Genomic DNA, 16,582 nt, shown 5'->3' on the forward strand with positions numbered 1-16,582 from the left:
TTTCCTTTCTTCTGCTTCAAAACACGAGAATAACAATACAAAGAGACGCACGACAGAGTCATTGTGTTACATGGAAACAGTTTCTGTTGCACTAGATGACAAGCTTTTGCACACCTTTAGCCTAATTTCTATAAACTTTACTGGTGTATGTATATATATTTTCTATGATATTAATTTCACGACCCTCTCATGTACCTTGAAGTAAAAAGTTATTTACAGTAAATGTGTAAATTTGACATTTTGGGAGCTACACTTATTTGCTTTCTTGCTGAGAGTTTGAGGTGACTGATACCAATCTCATGTCTGTAAGATGAATATGTAACTGGACCGGCAGTCTGTAAGCTTAGCTTACCATAAATACTGGAAACAGTGGGGAACAGCTAGCCTGGATTTGTGGGAAGGTAACAAAATCACCTTCCAGCACCGCTAGAGCTCACTGATAAACACATTTTAAAATTCAATAAATTCAGTCCTAACATCCAAGAGCGTTCTATAAAATGTAGTAACAGAGAAAGGAACCCTGTTTCATTACATTTGGAAGTGTAAACACAAACAAAGCTGACACAGTTTCCAAAATCTTTCCTAAAACATGGGATCATCTCTTACATTTCTGGAATCAAGCCTAAACTAATGTCTTAAATTTGACTTAAAACTTAAAACTGACCTCACAACCTCTGAATGTGTCATTATTGTGTTTTCATGCATGAATGCATGCACACGTGTGTGTGTGTGTGTGTGTGTGTGCACTGCAGGCGTTAAAAGGGCAACTCCCCATCTCAGTGGGGCTCCAGTCCCTCCTCTCCTCTAAACTATGAGGTTTCACACACCCACCGTTTCGATAACAGAGAACTACAAGAATTACATAAAAGATACATTTAATGGAAACCAGCAGTAACAGGACCGTGAAGAGGAGTTCAGTATTTGTTCCTGCATAATTATTAAGTTTAAAACATCCACCAAAATACAAGAAGTGAACCACAAAAGTAAATGAGTAATGACACATTACAATTGCCCGATTAGAAACGGAGTAATTAACAGCCCTCACCTCTGGCTAAAGACAGCCTCACTGTGTTTTGGCCTGCCAAACCCCCACACTACCTATGATTTAGAGGGGTTTCTGGTTTATGAGGCCTATTCAGAAGCCCTGAGGTGTCGCTCCCGCTCATTCCCAGATCTCCTCCTCTGCCTGGTTCCTGGCTGTTTTGCACCTCCAGGAGGGACTATTATCCCGTCGGAGGGCCACTCTTCACAGCAGCGCATGGCTTCGTCCTGTGAAAATCACACCGCTCTGCTTGTTTTGTTGCCCTGTGGAGGATGGGGTTCACATGCAGGTCTGAGCGGGAGCTGCAGATGGTCATGGAGAATTAGAATGGATGGAAAAAACAAGGCCTGGAGGGGAAACATGGGCCAAGAGGAGGTGAAAGCAAGGGCTCTGAACTTTAAACTGTGGGCCACGGCGACCCATTAAACTTTCAACTATATTGTTATAGATTACTTACAACCAGGGGCTAACGAGCACATCCTCTGTTTACATCCTCCTCTATTGAGTATATTGAATATATGTATATAGTAATTTAATTAAAATGTGTTGTAACATGCATATGCTCCTTACACAAAAAAACATTGCTGGTTTGCTTGAGTGCACTTGACATTAATAGCAATTAAAAAAACAATTAACAAAAGTGTCAGGTCAGAACTTATATAAATTCTAACCAGGGGTTAGGACTCATCCAGCTGTTAGTGGCATCATTCCACTGCAACTGAGCTCATTCTGAACTTGATCCTACATATACTGTCATTATTGTCACTTGGTGAGTGAGGTGACCTTGAGTAATGCTTTTGAAAACAGGCCTGGTATAAAAAGAAAAGTCTCAAGTAAGGTGCCACACGAAGTGGGGTACATGTGACCAACTGCCTCAAGGAGATGAAGGTATATGTAGGTTTGAGGAAGTGAAAATATGTTTGAGGAAGAAGGCACGGATGTTTATTTATAAAATGGACTGTACACACAGCACATCTGACACTTTATAGATCTCCTTAATGTCTCATTTCCAATGTTGGCTTATGTAATTGACACTGGGGACAAACAAAGAAAATGATATACAGTCTGTACATGCTGTGCATTTGTCTGAACTAATCCATGAATCTAATTTCTAAATTTGTAAAAATTTGATTACTATATGAGCTTCGGTAAGTGTGGTGCTGCCCCCTACTGGGGAAGGAGGGTAAGGCTCCTAAAGGGGCAGGAAGTCAGCAGCTAACACTAAGAACAGTCTTGATGGATAAATAGCACTACATGTCTGAATTTTGGGGTGAAATGTTCCTTTGACTCCAAGCATTCACTTTCAACCTGTGATAGCACAAATATTTGGGAAAAATATTGATTTTGTAATTTTTATTAAAATTGTTTTTTTTAATCAAAAATACAGTGGGAAATATTCATCAGTTAAAATCTAAATGCATAAATAAGTAACAAAGCTATTTCTTTAATACAACATCAGTAAAAAGCTTTGTCTCTTTAGTTTTTAACAAATAGTTTAAGAGCAGAGCTATGAAGTTATTCAAGTAACTACCCAACACAGCACAACATAAAATCATGACGCTAAAATTGGTCTTGAAAACGTGGCAGCACTTTCTTTTGTATTCACAGATTACATCCACATAATGGATGTGTTGTCACACAGGTAAGAAAAGAAGAAAACCCTGGAAAATACACTGTACATCAAATCAATATGTACCTAAAACATCAGCTTTCTGCTTTCATCCATTGAAAACACCTCTTAAACATTGATGGAACATTGTTAATACATGACTTGTGCGTCGTCAGCACTTTGAAAGAATCTCCTGGCAGCTTTTGTAAACTTTCACCAAGCAGTTGAGCCTTGGCTTTGAACTCTGAAAAATTAAGAAACGAGCTTCGTTAGAGACAGGTTACTGTGAATGACACTGTGTGTATTTAACTTGCTTTTCATTCAACTGTACCAAAGTGTTTTATGTTACAACCTCACCTGAAACAATGGCACAACACTGGACACTGCGCTCGGCTCTGAGGGGTCCTTCAACAGCACACAAAGGTAGTAGATGATTTGATGCTGAAAGAAAAGTATAAGGCATCAATCCACTCATCTCACACAGCAAACTGACATACATGATATGATATGAATTACAGAAATCTGCACTCAGGCCATAGAAAGAGACATAAATTCACCATGTAAATGGCTTCATTGATGACAATATCCTTGATCTTGCTCATCTCAATGAATGTGGTGGTCTCGCGGCCTGAGGCGTAGCTGGAGGAAACCTGAATGCCCAAGGAGCCGATGATAAGCAGAGTCTCGTGGTCCACCTTTATAAAGTGGATGTGAAGCATCATGCCAACCAGGGTGATGAGGATAGCACTGGACAGGACAGCTGTGTTCTGCAAGACAGTGGACGACTTTCACATGCAAGTCTTCATCAGCGTGACAAAGTTTACATGAATCACTGTATCCCACTCAGAAACAATACTCTGATCATTTAAGGTGCATCACCGACATTTAGTCCACTAGAAGTGTCTTGGTCTGGTTTAACACAATAGACGTAATCGTGGTCTGACCTCTGTGAAGAAGAACACGATGTACGCCAGCAGCCAAACACAGCAGGTGTACACCATCACTTTGCCGATAGACACTTTGGGGGAGCTAACAGTGAACTCCCTGCAAAGGCCGGAGTGACTCTGACAGTCCAGGGATATGGCTTTGCCGTTGATGTCAGTGAAGGCTTCGTCTTCCATCATGAACGCCACACAAACAGGGAGAGTCGAGGAAAAGAGGACATTAGCTAAGAGAACAGTCGGCTTAGCTAGCTAACACTGTAGACACGTTAGCATTGAGCTATCTGACAACAGGCAAGGTCAGCCGAGCAGAGAGACACAGAGTGGTTCTTCCAGAGACGGGAAAGAGCGAATGGTACCTGCATACATCTGATACGAATTATCTCTAGTTAAATAGAAAATAAGGGGGAAAAAAACGTTACGGTAAAAATAACGAATATTCCCTGGGCAGTGTAGTACAGCTGAACTGATGCCAAAATCAATTCTCCTGTGGGTGCACTCGTTATTAACACCGGGGTCTTTGGGTTGGATGTTGATAGAGTTGTGCAGCCAAAATAAAGCATAAAAGGCAGCGGGTGGGCATTGCCGATCCGCGTGCTTCACAAGAACCAGAACCATTCAAATATTTAATACACTTCATTATAAAGCATATATGATACAGCAGTCGACGTGTTTTATAATATCAGTTACTGTCTCCGTCTACTTTTGCAAGCTTCGGTGTACGCCGGTAACACACAGAAATTGACCTTACAGCAGCTGGAAAGTGCAAAGCATTGTGGGTAACTTTTAGTAACTTGTCGATATGTTCACTCCATTTGTTTAAGTGGCCTGTTAGCCATTGTCAAACTCCATTTACAAACCATGTCACGTTTTCAAGGCAGTTTAAGTGCTATAAAACCGAAGACAACCGTTTATAAATACAATTAAATCACTGCCTTAACTGTCGCGGGTCTGTGCAGCGCCTAAATCCTTCATTTCCCATAATGCATTGTGTTTTTATGACTTTTGAACTCTGGATAAAAACAAGCCGATCAGCTGTTGTACGTTAAAAGCAACAACATCTGAAGGAGCCAGACACGAAACCGCTCAGCTAGATCACTTTCGCACCAACGTTAACTGTACGTGTCAGTCGGCGGTATGGCGTTAGACGGCGTACGTGTCCAGCTTTAGACAGTGATGAGGCAGCATTTCAGCGAACGACTCATCGCCCGTCCGACTGGTAGCCTCCGCTAGGTCGGTCGACTGAAACGAAGGTTGTTATTTCCTCACAAGTGTCTCTCTTTGTGTCGCTGACGGCAGATAAAACATTTATTACGTTGAGTTTCAGAGCGAATTATTGTAGATATCATGACGAGCGTACCGGGCTACTTTTAGTTAGCAACTAGACAAGAGATGCAGGGCAGCTAATGTTAGCTATAGCAAACTGTAATGTTCAAAACAAAGTAATTGCCGCTCTGGACAAGTGTTTGAAGTTGCTCCCTGGACGTGCTTTGCTACAGTCTGAATACCTTCATTGACAGTAAGCAGTAATAACGTCCTCACTTGAACATTTCACGGTACTTTTTGACAGTATTGCACATGAGTGAACTGGATATTTGGATCATTTGAACGCAAAAGGTTGCGTCACATCTGGTCGGAGATTGTTTTTGCAGTCCCAGTTACTCACAGTAACCAGCTGAGCCATCCCTGACCTGTCAGGCTTGAGATGAGTGGTCAAGGTCCAGCTGTAGATAAAGGAATGAACACAGTGTTGGGATGTCAAGAGAGCTACGCCTGTGGGGGTTCAGATGAGGCTGCGTTCGAATGTGATGAGTGCGGCAGCCTGCAGTGTGCCCGCTGCGAGCTGGAGCTCCATCGCCAGGAGAGGATGAGGAATCACGACCGGGTTCGCATTGCACCGGGCCACGTTCCTTTCTGTGACACGTGCAAAGGTGACAGCAGCTGCTCTCTCAACGGTGGACGGGTCAGAGCAGTGGTGCGCTGCCAGGGCTGTAAGATCAACCTGTGTTTGGACTGCCAGAAACGCACCCACAGCGGAGTCAACAAGAGGAAGCATCCTCTGACACCTTACCCGCCTGCCAGAGCTGCCCAGGAGAACAGCGTGACTGGGGAGTCACAGATGGAGATCCTGAAAGCTGAGCTGGAGAAGGTGTGCAGCTTCCTTTTGGTGGACGAGAGGGAGGAGATGCAGGTAAATGCTTAAGAGCATGTTTTAAATCCTTGAATGCGCCTCATTGATGTGATGATGTGATGAAGGTGGGGCTGATCTTGTGTGGATTCTCAGGTGAAGGATGAGGAGGACTTTGTGAGCAGACTGGGCTGCAGGCCGGACGAGCTCCTCAAGGTGGTCTCCATCTTTGGAAATACCGGGGAGGGAAAGTCCCACACCCTGAACCACACATTTTTCATCGGTCGAGAAGTATTCAAGACCTCACCCACCCAGGAGTCCTGCACTGTGGGGGTGTGGGCGGCGATGGACCCTGTGCATCGGGTGGTAGTCATCGACACAGAGGGACTGCTCGGGGCAGGTAGGGGACAAAGGGTGGATTTGCTCAATATCTTGAAATAAACAGGGGTGACACAGAGTTAGCTGTCATCCACTGCCATGTTTTTTCTCACCAGGAGCCAATCAGGGTCAGCGAACCCGCCTGCTCCTCAAAGTTCTGGCTATCTCTGATGTGGTCATCTACCGAACCCATGCCGACCGTCTACACGACGATCTCTTCAAGTTCCTTGGTGACGCATCAGATGCCTACTTGAAACATTTCACCCGGGAGCTTAAAGCTACCACCACCCGCTGTGGTCTGGACGTCCCGTTGTCCACTCTGGGCCCCGGAGTAATCATCTTCCACGAGACCGTCCACACCAAGCTACTCGGATCAGGTACAGGAAATATGCCCCCAGATTCTACCCTTTGGATGTACTTTGTAGGTATTTAATGGGCAAGACTGGCTCAGACTCTGCTCTCATCCTTAGACAAACCTACTGAATCGGCCGAGCGTCTTCTCCAGGAGCGTTTCAGGAAGCTGGGTTTGTTCCCAGAAGCGTTCAGCTCCATCCAGTACCGTGGAACTCGGACCTACAACCCTCCCACGGACTTCAGCGGCCTGCTGCGCAGCCTGGAGCAACAGCTGGATAACAACACCACCCGCTCGCCTCGCTCTGCCAGCGTCATCTACAAGGCTCTGCAGGTGGTGATGCTTGATTGTATGAAGAAGTGTGATGTGATGTAGAGAGATCGCTTTTGTATGCACTGTGAAGGTGTGCATGTTCATATTTTTCTGGCTCCGTCCTCCAGGCCCTGAGCGAGAGCTTCAGTGGGGATATCCCAGATGAGCACATGACCAGTAACTCGTTCTTTCCAGATGAGTACTTTACCTGCTGTAGCCTCTGCCTCTGCTGTGGGTACGTGTCTCTCGCCTCGCTGCCGCTTTTGCAGTTCATTGACAAAAAGCAGAAAGTAAAGTCAGTGAAGCTACAAAAACAGGACAGAATAGGTGTCACATGTGTCATGGCAGTGTTCTAAGGCATAATGAAGGAGCATCTCAGTCAGACACACAGGCCCGTTTAGTTGTTCTCAGTTTCTCTCGGTTATAATGAAATTACTGATCGAAGGACAGAAAGTAAGTGTTAGACAAGTCTGTTCTTCTTCTGTACTTACCCTCCAAGAATCAGTGATCATGTATTCCTTGATTATTCTCTACCAAATTCTGGCCTTTGTCCCTGACTCGGTGTCCTCCCACTTACAGCTCAGGCTGCAAGAGAAGCATGAATCACCTAAAGGAAGGACTCGACCACGAAGCCAAACACCGCTGCCGCTACTCTGCCCAGTACGATAACCGCATCTACACTTGCAAGGCGAGTACTAATCCCTGAGTGCCACACATGCACGTGTTGAAGTATGCCTGCGCGACGAGGCTCTGAGTGTCTGTGCTGAACTTCTCAGGCCTGCTACGAGGGAGGGAAGGAGGTGATAGTGGTTCCCAAAACAACGGCCTCGTCTGACTCACCGTGGTTTGGCTTGGCCATCTACGCCTGGTCTGGGTGAGTCCAGCCGCCACAGTATCGTTTGGAAGATGGTTGAAAATGGCTTCCTTGCAAGTAGAAATAATTGAATACATCTCTGTTTATTATGGCAAATAAAGGGAAAATATGACTTAATTGTGATCCACCCTTGTAAATTGGAACTATTTTTTCATCCGTTGTTGCTGTTAGCTAGGTCAATTATAACAACGACAAGTGCTGTAAGGAATGTATTGTCTTGTTTTTGTCTTTGTCCAGGTATGTGATTGAGTGCCCTAACTGTGCAGTGATCTACAGAAGCAGGCAGTACTGGTACGGAAACCAGGACCCAGTGGAGACAGTGGTCCGAACAGAGATCCAGCACATCTGGCCTGGGGTAAGGCCACAGTGGAACAGCCTAAATGAGATTCTGCCTAAACCAATTAAGCAAAGTTGCGAGCCAGGATCTCAGAGGTTTTAAGTCAAACGCATGTTGTCACGGACACTGTGATCTTCATTTGCAGTACATTCCTGCTGCCAGTCGTACGTGGGTGAACAGGAAATAAATTTAAAATGCCGCCATAAATCATGCTGCTGTGATTCAGAGTGAGAAATTACTGTCTGTCAGCATGGCCAGTATTCAGTGATAATACAGTCACCACTAAAATACGTTACAGTGCACTGCTAATGTTAAATGAAGATGATACACTATGTTGTTCATGGACTAGAGAAAGCCTGTCAGCTAGCATATTCATCTTTACTCAGTTGTTCTCGTCCTGCTGTCTTTTCAGTCTGATGGTTTTTTGAAAGACAACAACAATGCTGCCCAGAGGTTGCTGGATGGAGTCAAATACATTTCTCAGTCGGTGTCTGAGCTCAGCGTCAAGCCTGCCAAAGCAGTGACCTCCTGGCTTACCGACCAGATTGCTCCCGCCTACTGGAAACCCAACTCCCTTATGCTGGTACGAAAACCAACAACGTCCATGTTTTCTTTCATCATTGTGAAGTGAAAACATGTCTCCAAAAGATAGTGCTTAATGGAATTCTATCTATCGTGTGACAGCTGGTGGGAGGCTAACATGTCGTCCTCATTGTGTATGCTGCAGAAATGCCATAAATGTGGGGAAGAGTTCCAGCCCAACGACACCAAGCACCACTGTCGTGCCTGTGGAGAGGGCTTCTGCGATTCCTGCTCCTCAAAAACCCGGCCGGTCCCGGAGAGGGGCTGGGGCCTCGCGCCTGTCCGAGTCTGCGACGCATGCTTCCACAACAGGGGAATCCCAACGGGTAAGTCCTTCTCAACATTTGGTGTGACATCGCTTTTAGCGGTTTTCTGGATGTCCTTCAGTCCCTGACTTCATGTGTGTGCTGTTGCAGAGTTGCTGGATGCTGCCTTGGAGGAGGAGGGGGGCACCCTGATAGCCAGGAAGGTTGGGGAGGCTGTTCAGAACACCTTAGGAGCTGTAGTTGGTGCCATCGACATACCTCTCGGTGAGCATTAGATTTTCCCAGAGCTGGCTGTTATCTCCCTAATTTTAGAAGTCACAAATTGTGGACACAGTAACCATGACAACTGCTGCCTCCTCTCCTCTGCATCCAGGCCTGGTGAAGGATGCAGCTCGCCCGGCCTACTGGGTCCCAGACCAGGACATCCACTCCTGCAACGAGTGCCAGCGGGAGTTCTCCCCACGTCTGTCCATCCACCACTGTCGCGCCTGTGGCCAGGGCGTGTGCGACGACTGCTCTCAGGAGCGGCGCGCCGTGCCCTCCCGCGGCTGGGACCACCCAGTGAGGGTCTGCAACGGCTGCAACCAGAAAGCCGGGGAGCTCTAGCAGGACGAGGCGCAGGAGTCAGGGAGGGAATGGTTGGGGACGCCCGACTTGAAGGAAACTGGAATTGACGACGTTTTGGCTAAAAGGCTTCCGTTCCTGTTGTCGTTTTAGTGGCATTTCTTCGCTGCCACAAGACTGTCTGTGGCAGGTTGGACTCCGTTTATCATTTTTTTAACGCTGTCCTCACATCACTTCAGTTCCTTGATGCTATTTCACTTTAATATGCCTATATTTTACACTGTGAACAATACCAGTGAGAGTGAGACTTGAATATCAACAAGCCTGGAGAGATGAAACAACTTGATGTTTTTATGAAAGTGAGTATCATACATGCTTGCTCGAGTTCAGGTAAATTTCCATGTACCCCTTTGATCCTTTAACGTTTGTACTTATGCACATGAAACCCTGACCTTGACAATCCCTCCCAGTGTTACACACTAGTACTCTTAGCACCTTCTGTAGTCTGGGGCTACATTTGTAAACCATTTATTAACATAAGTACTGACTGAACGTCTTACACTGACATCCAGGTAAGCACTTCTGTTCTGTTCTACGACTGTTCTGTTCTACGACGGTCTCTGACTGCAGCCCTGGCCCTATCTAGCATTCAGGGCTGGCTTTAGAGGAAACAGTGGAAAACCTATAAACTTCTGCTGCTTGTTTGAATGGATGTACAGTAGTTTTCCTCTGCTTCAGCCCTGCAAGCTTTAGCTTTCCTGCCACTCTTTGGCTTCAGGAGGAGGCCAACAATCAGAAGCCAATGATGTACTGTAGCACCGAGATGCATTCCAACTTAATTACTTAGTAATAACTACTTACATTATCCCTTGATCCTCTGTGGTTGTTTGTGCATTCGAATGGGCAGATGATAATAGAGCAGCCTTAATTATGCTGTCTGCGTGGACTTTTACAGAAATTTTACATAGAGTATATGTATGGGGAGGAAAAAGTTTACTTAAGTAGGGCCATTTTTAAATGGCCTCATTTTTGTTTTTAAAAAGTCAAAACTACTACCGGGACAAATCTGAGTGCAGCGGGATGAAATGCAGCACAAACTGCTTTTTATAGAGTGGCTGGCTCACAGTAGCAATATAGTACAGAAAAGACTTGAAAGCATCTTTGAGGCTGGCCCCTCAAAACAGGAGATAATTAGAGGAGTAACCCTTCACTCCGTCAACTCAGGCTGTGTAGCTGGTTAGCTAGGAGCACCAAGTGAGCATCGTTTGAGGTTGGCTCATGCAACAAGACTGTAACTGACAAGTATCTGATAAACGCAACATACGACGCAGTCAGGCTTTCAACTGAACGCCTTGGTGTTGTGAGATCTGACTGCAGGCGTGAGGATTTTTTTTTCAGTAATTTGCAGGAAGAGCTGGTTTGGTTAAGATGTGCACACTTAAAATAACATGTTGACCCGAATCAGTGATCTCACTGCTGTCCCCATCTCAAAGAGAGAGACGTTCAATGAATACCAATATCACAAGGAACAAATCAATACCTTTATGTTCATGTATGCTCATACAGTATGTATTAAACTGCAGAAACTCCATGTGTGCGTGTGTCATTTAGGAGCAAATACACTGCAATAGATCATTGTGTCTTCTCATTCAACAGCAATTAGAAGAAGTGATTTACTGTCTAAACGCAGCTCCTCAAATTCAGATCAGACAACTTACGTTACATTAGAAAGTAATCTAGGATTACTAATTTAAAATCATCAATCATGGCAGAAGTAAGTGCACTTGTATAGGTTACAGAAAGCACTATCTGAACTGTAGTAATTGTATGTGCTCGTGGATACAGCACTTCGATTTCCTTTTGGCACAAACAAGCCGGTCAAAAATAACATTCCCCTGAGACTCCAGTGTAACTCTTCTGAGGTCATATTCCCAATCAAAAGCTCAGCACAGCCTTGAGAAAATGAGCTGCGTACTGGCCGAACCCTTTCAACTATATAAAACACCTATAGATTTCGTATATGAATATAATTCCATTCACACATTTGGCAAAAAAAAAAGGTGTCCTCGTTTGAAAAAAATTGAGATGAAGCATTTTCAGTCTTTTCCTAAAGGCCAGCCTGCTGCTCTTCTCCCTCCTGGTAGTCGGTGTTGTATGGGAAGTAGTAAAGGTCGTGTTTGACAGCCATGAGCAGGCCGGGGAGCCCCCTGCAGCCGCCCAACTTGGATGAGAAGACGACGCTCGGGATCAGGTCGTTTGCGGCCGGGTGGGGTGATGGGATAGTCCTCAATAGGTGGCCGTCTTTCAGGCTCCATAACCTCGTGTAGCAGTCCTGACCAACTGAGGACAGAATGAGAGAGTGTTGAGACATGAGACATCTTTGGCACGCTTCGCTTCTCTCAAACTCTCTCTGAAATACCTCATCTGGCCGTAGTGTATTTTTATCTGCAAATGTGCGATGGCTCAATCTTGAAGCTAGTGTCGTCTTACACCAAGCATGTCAAGAGTGTAGCAACTGTGATCCTGGTATCTCAGTAAGTCGGTTTAGCTTTGAAAACAGTTTCACATTAGTCATTATGTTGATTGGGCATGTTTCGTCCTCTCCTACCTGCCAGCAGAAGACCCTCAGGCTCATTGACATGGATGGGAAGGTAGGCGTGTTCATTGTAGTGTCCTTTGTACTCCTGCACTGGCTTTGTCACTCGCACATCCCACAGCTTAATCTGGACATAAAGGAAGAAAGCGCACAAAGTTAAAGCAACAGCAGAAATATTTTGCCTGAAGAATCACAGTGTTTTACTCAGGATTTGGGCAAATACTAAGCTATTTACCGATATTTGCTTGTGTGAGTTAATGTCTCTGAAGCTTAGTAAATAGTTGTTGTTGACTGTTCTAACCACACACTTCTAGCTTGTCAACACCCTGTGTGCCCTGAAGAGACACACCCGAGGTAGCTGCTTCCACACTGGCCTCATCCCAGGACCAAAACATAGTCAACACAGCAGTCAGTAAGTATGAACCGGACCTGGCCCAGCATGTCGGCAGCTAGCAGGTAGTTCTCATCCTGCAGGACGCGAACGGAGGTGATGGCTGACTCTTGGTGGAAGCGGCTGGCCTTCCAGCTCTGATCTCTGCGGCCCCGCTGCCGCAGGTCGATGCTGAAGATCTCCCCCGATCGGCAGCCATTGAACAGCACAGGGACCTGGGGAAAGAGAGGAGGTGTCTTCTTCCTTCATCACATTTTAAGAGAAATACACCCGTCTTACAAGTGAACTCAGACGTGCTTTAATTGCTTAACTGTAACAGATGACTCACCCTAATGGCAAACTGCTGAGCCAAGACATCGCTGCCAGTGCAGTATGTCTGTGTTCGGCCCGTCTCTGCATCTTTCACTATGACCCTACGAGACAGGCCTGTGGACACACGCAAGAAGACGATCCTTTTAGACTTATGCGTTTGTGAAGATGAAAATTGTGAATGTAAGCTTGAATCTTAAGACAGATCTTAAGGACACATTTGCCTTTCTGTGCAAGTCGATTTTAAATAACAACCAAAGATGGTGATTATCAGATTACGATTGATTTGATCATGAGTTGCAGGACAAATGACGATAGCTGGACAGACCAGTGCTGAAGGTCTTGTCGAACTGGGGGTTGAGACACCAAGCACAAGACCAGGCTGAGGATATCTTAAAGCTACACAGCATTCCGGGCTGGTCTGAGGAGGAAGGACAGGAAGGGAGAGGAGAAGTGTTAAAATCCTACAGACTACCGCAATTTAACTTTAGGAATAACAAAATATCTTGGGCTTCAATACGACCTGGGTTGGAGTTACTGAAGAGGGAAGCAGGAAGTAAACTGACGCAGCCAGGGGTGTCTGCCACTCCTACCAGACACAGCCTGACGGTCAGCTCAGTTAAGGGAAATACAGTGACTGAGCAGCACTTCACTTTGAAGCCATGAGGACTAAGAGAAGCTCTGCTACGGCTAAAGAAGGATACAAGACGTGGGAGTCTGGGTAGTTGACTGACGCCCAGCAGATGGAATTCACCTGAAAACACATTTAGCCAGAGGAGAGCCGTCACACAACTTTGCAGCGTTTACATTTTTCCTGACAAAACCGAACGTAATCCTTAAAACTAGGATGGAGCACGGGTACAGTGAAGTCCATAAAATGAATAAACCCAGAAACTGTCCCACCTTGCGGTTGGTGAAATAGAGGTTGTCGCACATTTCCACAGACAGAGATCCCCGACTGCTGCTGCTGAAGTTCATGATGCCGTACTTGCAGCCACCGTGCGACACATCGTTGACTGTGAACACTCGCTCACACGCCGAGTCCCCCTGAGGGAGACGACAGTCAAAAATGAGTCTCTACAGTGTGTCTGTCACGTTGTTGTTTAGCATTAGCCCGAGTGTGTTTCGTGTGTGTGCGTGTGTGTGCTCTCACCACTATGAGTCTGAAGTTGTCGGTGTTGGGGTTGCTGTTGTCTGTGCTCTGGATCTCTAGTTTGTGGCGTCTCATTCCGCTGACCTTCACCTCGTGGACCAGCCTGGAGACATACATTAACCACGGTAACACAGACTAGAAACGTCTGAGGACAGCTTTGCACACTCTTCACATTCTCTCAACCAGCTTCAATGAGGTCGTCCCCTGGAATGTCTTTTCCAGCAGTTTCGTTCCCACATGCTGATCACTGATTTTCCTTCACTCTGACATCATGTGTCTCCTACTTGAACTCTGTGAAGCATTTCTGTGGGCTCTAATCTGAGGTGCCGTTAATTGGTCATTTCTGAGGCTGGTAGCCATCATGGACTTCTCCTCTGTAGCAGAGGTACCTCATGAGAGCCAATTTCATCACAGCGTTTGATTGTTTTTGTGACTGAACTTGAAGATACATTCAAAGTCTTTGAAATTTTGCAGACTGACTGCCTTTTACGTGTTAAAGTAATGATAGACTGCGGTGTCCCTTTACTCAGCTGAGCAGTTCTCGCCATATTATGAATTACTACACGAGTCATTACTATTTATTTACTGTATACCCAAGCAGCAGCTGGTTTGAAGAATGCAAAACATAACACATATTTTGGTTTGTTTCACACCTCTTTTTTGTTTTTCTACATAAATCCAATGTGTTCTACTGAGGCCTTCAGTGTTCATCTACAACGCAGGAAACGACAAAACACTGAATGGAAAGGCGTGTCCTCATTTTGTCTGGTCCTTTAATTCAAACTGTCAGGCAACACAACATCGCAACATTATAGCCTGTTTTTGTTTCTTTTTCACTCTCTGACTATTTTAAAACCCACGTCAAGAGTGATTAGCGTCATTATTAGCGGTCGGCAATGCTCCAAAGAAAACTCACGCTACACATACAGAAGTGATTATCTTTAAAGTTATACTTTGTTTCGCTGTTTTTTTCCCTTTCTGCAGTAATGTATCACAGCTGTGGGTGCTGTAATGTACATAGGATAGAAGGAGACCAGCTCTGTGTCCGTGCATGCGTTTGCACACATTCACAGTACCTGCAGTAGGAGTTCTCAGGTAACAGGCCAAGCTGTCTTTTCTGCAGCAGCAGCGAAGTGTTCAGTCCCGTTCTTGGTGCTTTCTATGAAGACAATAATACGTGTGCCATCATTAAACAAGCATGGAACCCACAGTGTGTGTGTGTGTGTGTGTGTGTGTGTGTGTGTGTGTGTGTGCATGTTAGAGACTAGGGCTCATTCCCAGCTCAGTAATGCAAAATCTGTGTATCAGAACCAGGCAATAAAACACATTAATACAGATATTTACGCTGCTGTTATCTTCCTCCACAACAGACTCACTTTTCTGGGCTTCTCATCCTCCGCGAGCATCTTGTTTCTCTGTTTTTCTCTTTCTTTCTTCTGCAGCTGCTCTCTGGTCAGTGGGTTACAGTTGTTGTGTCCAGGCAACAAGCGGAAGTAGCGGTTTTTCTCTGGGTCGAAGTAGAAACCAGGCAGCTCTACAACGAGAACAGGAGGTAAAATTGAGCATGAACATGTTTTGTTTTTGCTATTTGTGCTGCATCAACGTTTACAGTAGGAACAACAACACTTTGTGTGTTTTAATGTGCTCATGAGAAGAATCCATGTGAACACAATCTGTGAATCTACATTATTCAGTTATAGTGAGGAATGTTGTTTGGTGCTGACCTGGTGCAGCACTGCTGGTCTTGGAGGAGGAAGAGGAAGATGAGGAGGAAGAGGCAGAAGAAGAAGAGGCGGGTTGGTTTTCATGTCTCCTCTGAGATGCTCTATATGATGGCCCTGCATCATTATGTCCAGACCTGTGAACACAACACCAACTGATATTAACCTAAGGATGAATGGCAAGGTCCAAGCACTGTCTGTTTGGGCCACTATGCGTTAGACTACGAGACACATCACATTCATTAAACAAAACACCTCGACTATGTGTCAGTGTTTAATTTTTCATACCACTCTTCGTCCTGTGTCGATCTTTGCCTATGGCCTCTGTACCAGCCGTGGCGCCGCTGACCAGCACCTTGTCGCCGGTGCGGTCGCTGCCCATCTCGCCAGTTCCACTTCTTCATCCCTGCCGTTTGGGCCCACAAATGTAGGATGTTCACGCCACGCCGTCTTTCATCCACGTCTGTGTGCACGAGTGTGTAAGGCTTGTTGATGCGGCATGTTTACTTGTTAGCGATGTTAGCAAGTTGTAATCATTAGCATTCTTGAGCTAACGTTAGCTACACATCTTTTTCCGACACCTCTATATAGATGCTGGACATTAAACGTGAGTAAACGTAAAGAGGGTTTTAATAAGGCGATCAACACGCCTTTCACTGAAGGCAAACAATGTCAATCTTCTAATTAAACTGATATAACGTAACAGTTTGAACACCTCATGAAGCTAACTGCTGCACAGTGACTTCCTACCATGTTAGCCCGCCTCCAAATGCTATTCATTGGCTAATAGCTGACAATAGCGCATGACGCAGGCATTCGTTGGTTGTTTTCTTTGGGACCGTATCAGCCACGCGTCAGCATAATAATGTTGGAATTTATCCGATTTCATATGATTGACAGACAACTGACACTCAAAATACTTTGGGGTCCTTACACATAATACATACACTCCAAACTGGGTGTATTTCAGTTGGACCCCCTCATTAATTTAGATGAATTACAAATAAATAGTTGTATTGCAGGCTGG

General features: G+C 45.3%; 3 protein-coding genes across 3 annotated transcripts; 1 reads left to right on the forward strand and 2 right to left on the reverse strand.

Annotated features, from left to right (window-relative positions):
- Window positions 1-2,400: 2,400 nt before the first annotated feature.
- pigh (phosphatidylinositol glycan anchor biosynthesis, class H) lies at window positions 2,401-4,077 on the reverse strand. The gene is made up of 4 exons (XM_076756359.1): window positions 3,596-4,077; window positions 3,209-3,418; window positions 3,009-3,092; window positions 2,401-2,895 (listed from the first exon to the last, which is right to left on the reverse strand). Exons 1-4 carry the CDS (start codon window positions 3,773-3,775, stop codon window positions 2,824-2,826), a joined length of 546 nt encoding a protein of 181 aa, XP_076612474.1. The 5' UTR covers window positions 3,776-4,077; the 3' UTR covers window positions 2,401-2,823.
- Window positions 4,078-4,584: 507 nt separating this feature from the next.
- On the forward strand, window positions 4,585-10,976 carry zfyve1 (zinc finger, FYVE domain containing 1). Its single transcript, XM_076756114.1, has 12 exons — window positions 4,585-5,783; window positions 5,877-6,120; window positions 6,215-6,475; window positions 6,569-6,783; window positions 6,891-6,997; window positions 7,342-7,450; window positions 7,539-7,636; window positions 7,874-7,991; window positions 8,386-8,556; window positions 8,701-8,881; window positions 8,972-9,085; window positions 9,195-10,976. Exons 1-12 carry the CDS (start codon window positions 5,298-5,300, stop codon window positions 9,425-9,427), a joined length of 2,337 nt encoding a protein of 778 aa, XP_076612229.1. The 5' UTR covers window positions 4,585-5,297; the 3' UTR covers window positions 9,428-10,976.
- wdr21 (WD repeat domain 21) lies at window positions 10,908-16,336 on the reverse strand. The gene is made up of 13 exons (XM_076756116.1): window positions 15,844-16,336; window positions 15,559-15,692; window positions 15,211-15,368; window positions 14,911-14,993; window positions 13,835-13,937; window positions 13,585-13,728; window positions 13,386-13,435; window positions 13,205-13,284; window positions 13,010-13,102; window positions 12,701-12,798; window positions 12,411-12,587; window positions 11,994-12,108; window positions 10,908-11,725 (listed from the first exon to the last, which is right to left on the reverse strand). The coding sequence occupies exons 1-13, from the start codon at window positions 15,957-15,959 to the stop codon at window positions 11,493-11,495; spliced, it is 1,584 nt and encodes a 527-aa protein (XP_076612231.1). The 5' UTR covers window positions 15,960-16,336; the 3' UTR covers window positions 10,908-11,492.
- Window positions 16,337-16,582: the final 246 nt, after the last annotated feature.

This window comes from Chaetodon auriga, chromosome 18, assembly GCF_051107435.1.
Source record: "Chaetodon auriga isolate fChaAug3 chromosome 18, fChaAug3.hap1, whole genome shotgun sequence".
Lineage (NCBI taxonomy): Eukaryota > Metazoa > Chordata > Actinopteri > Chaetodontiformes > Chaetodontidae > Chaetodon > Chaetodon auriga.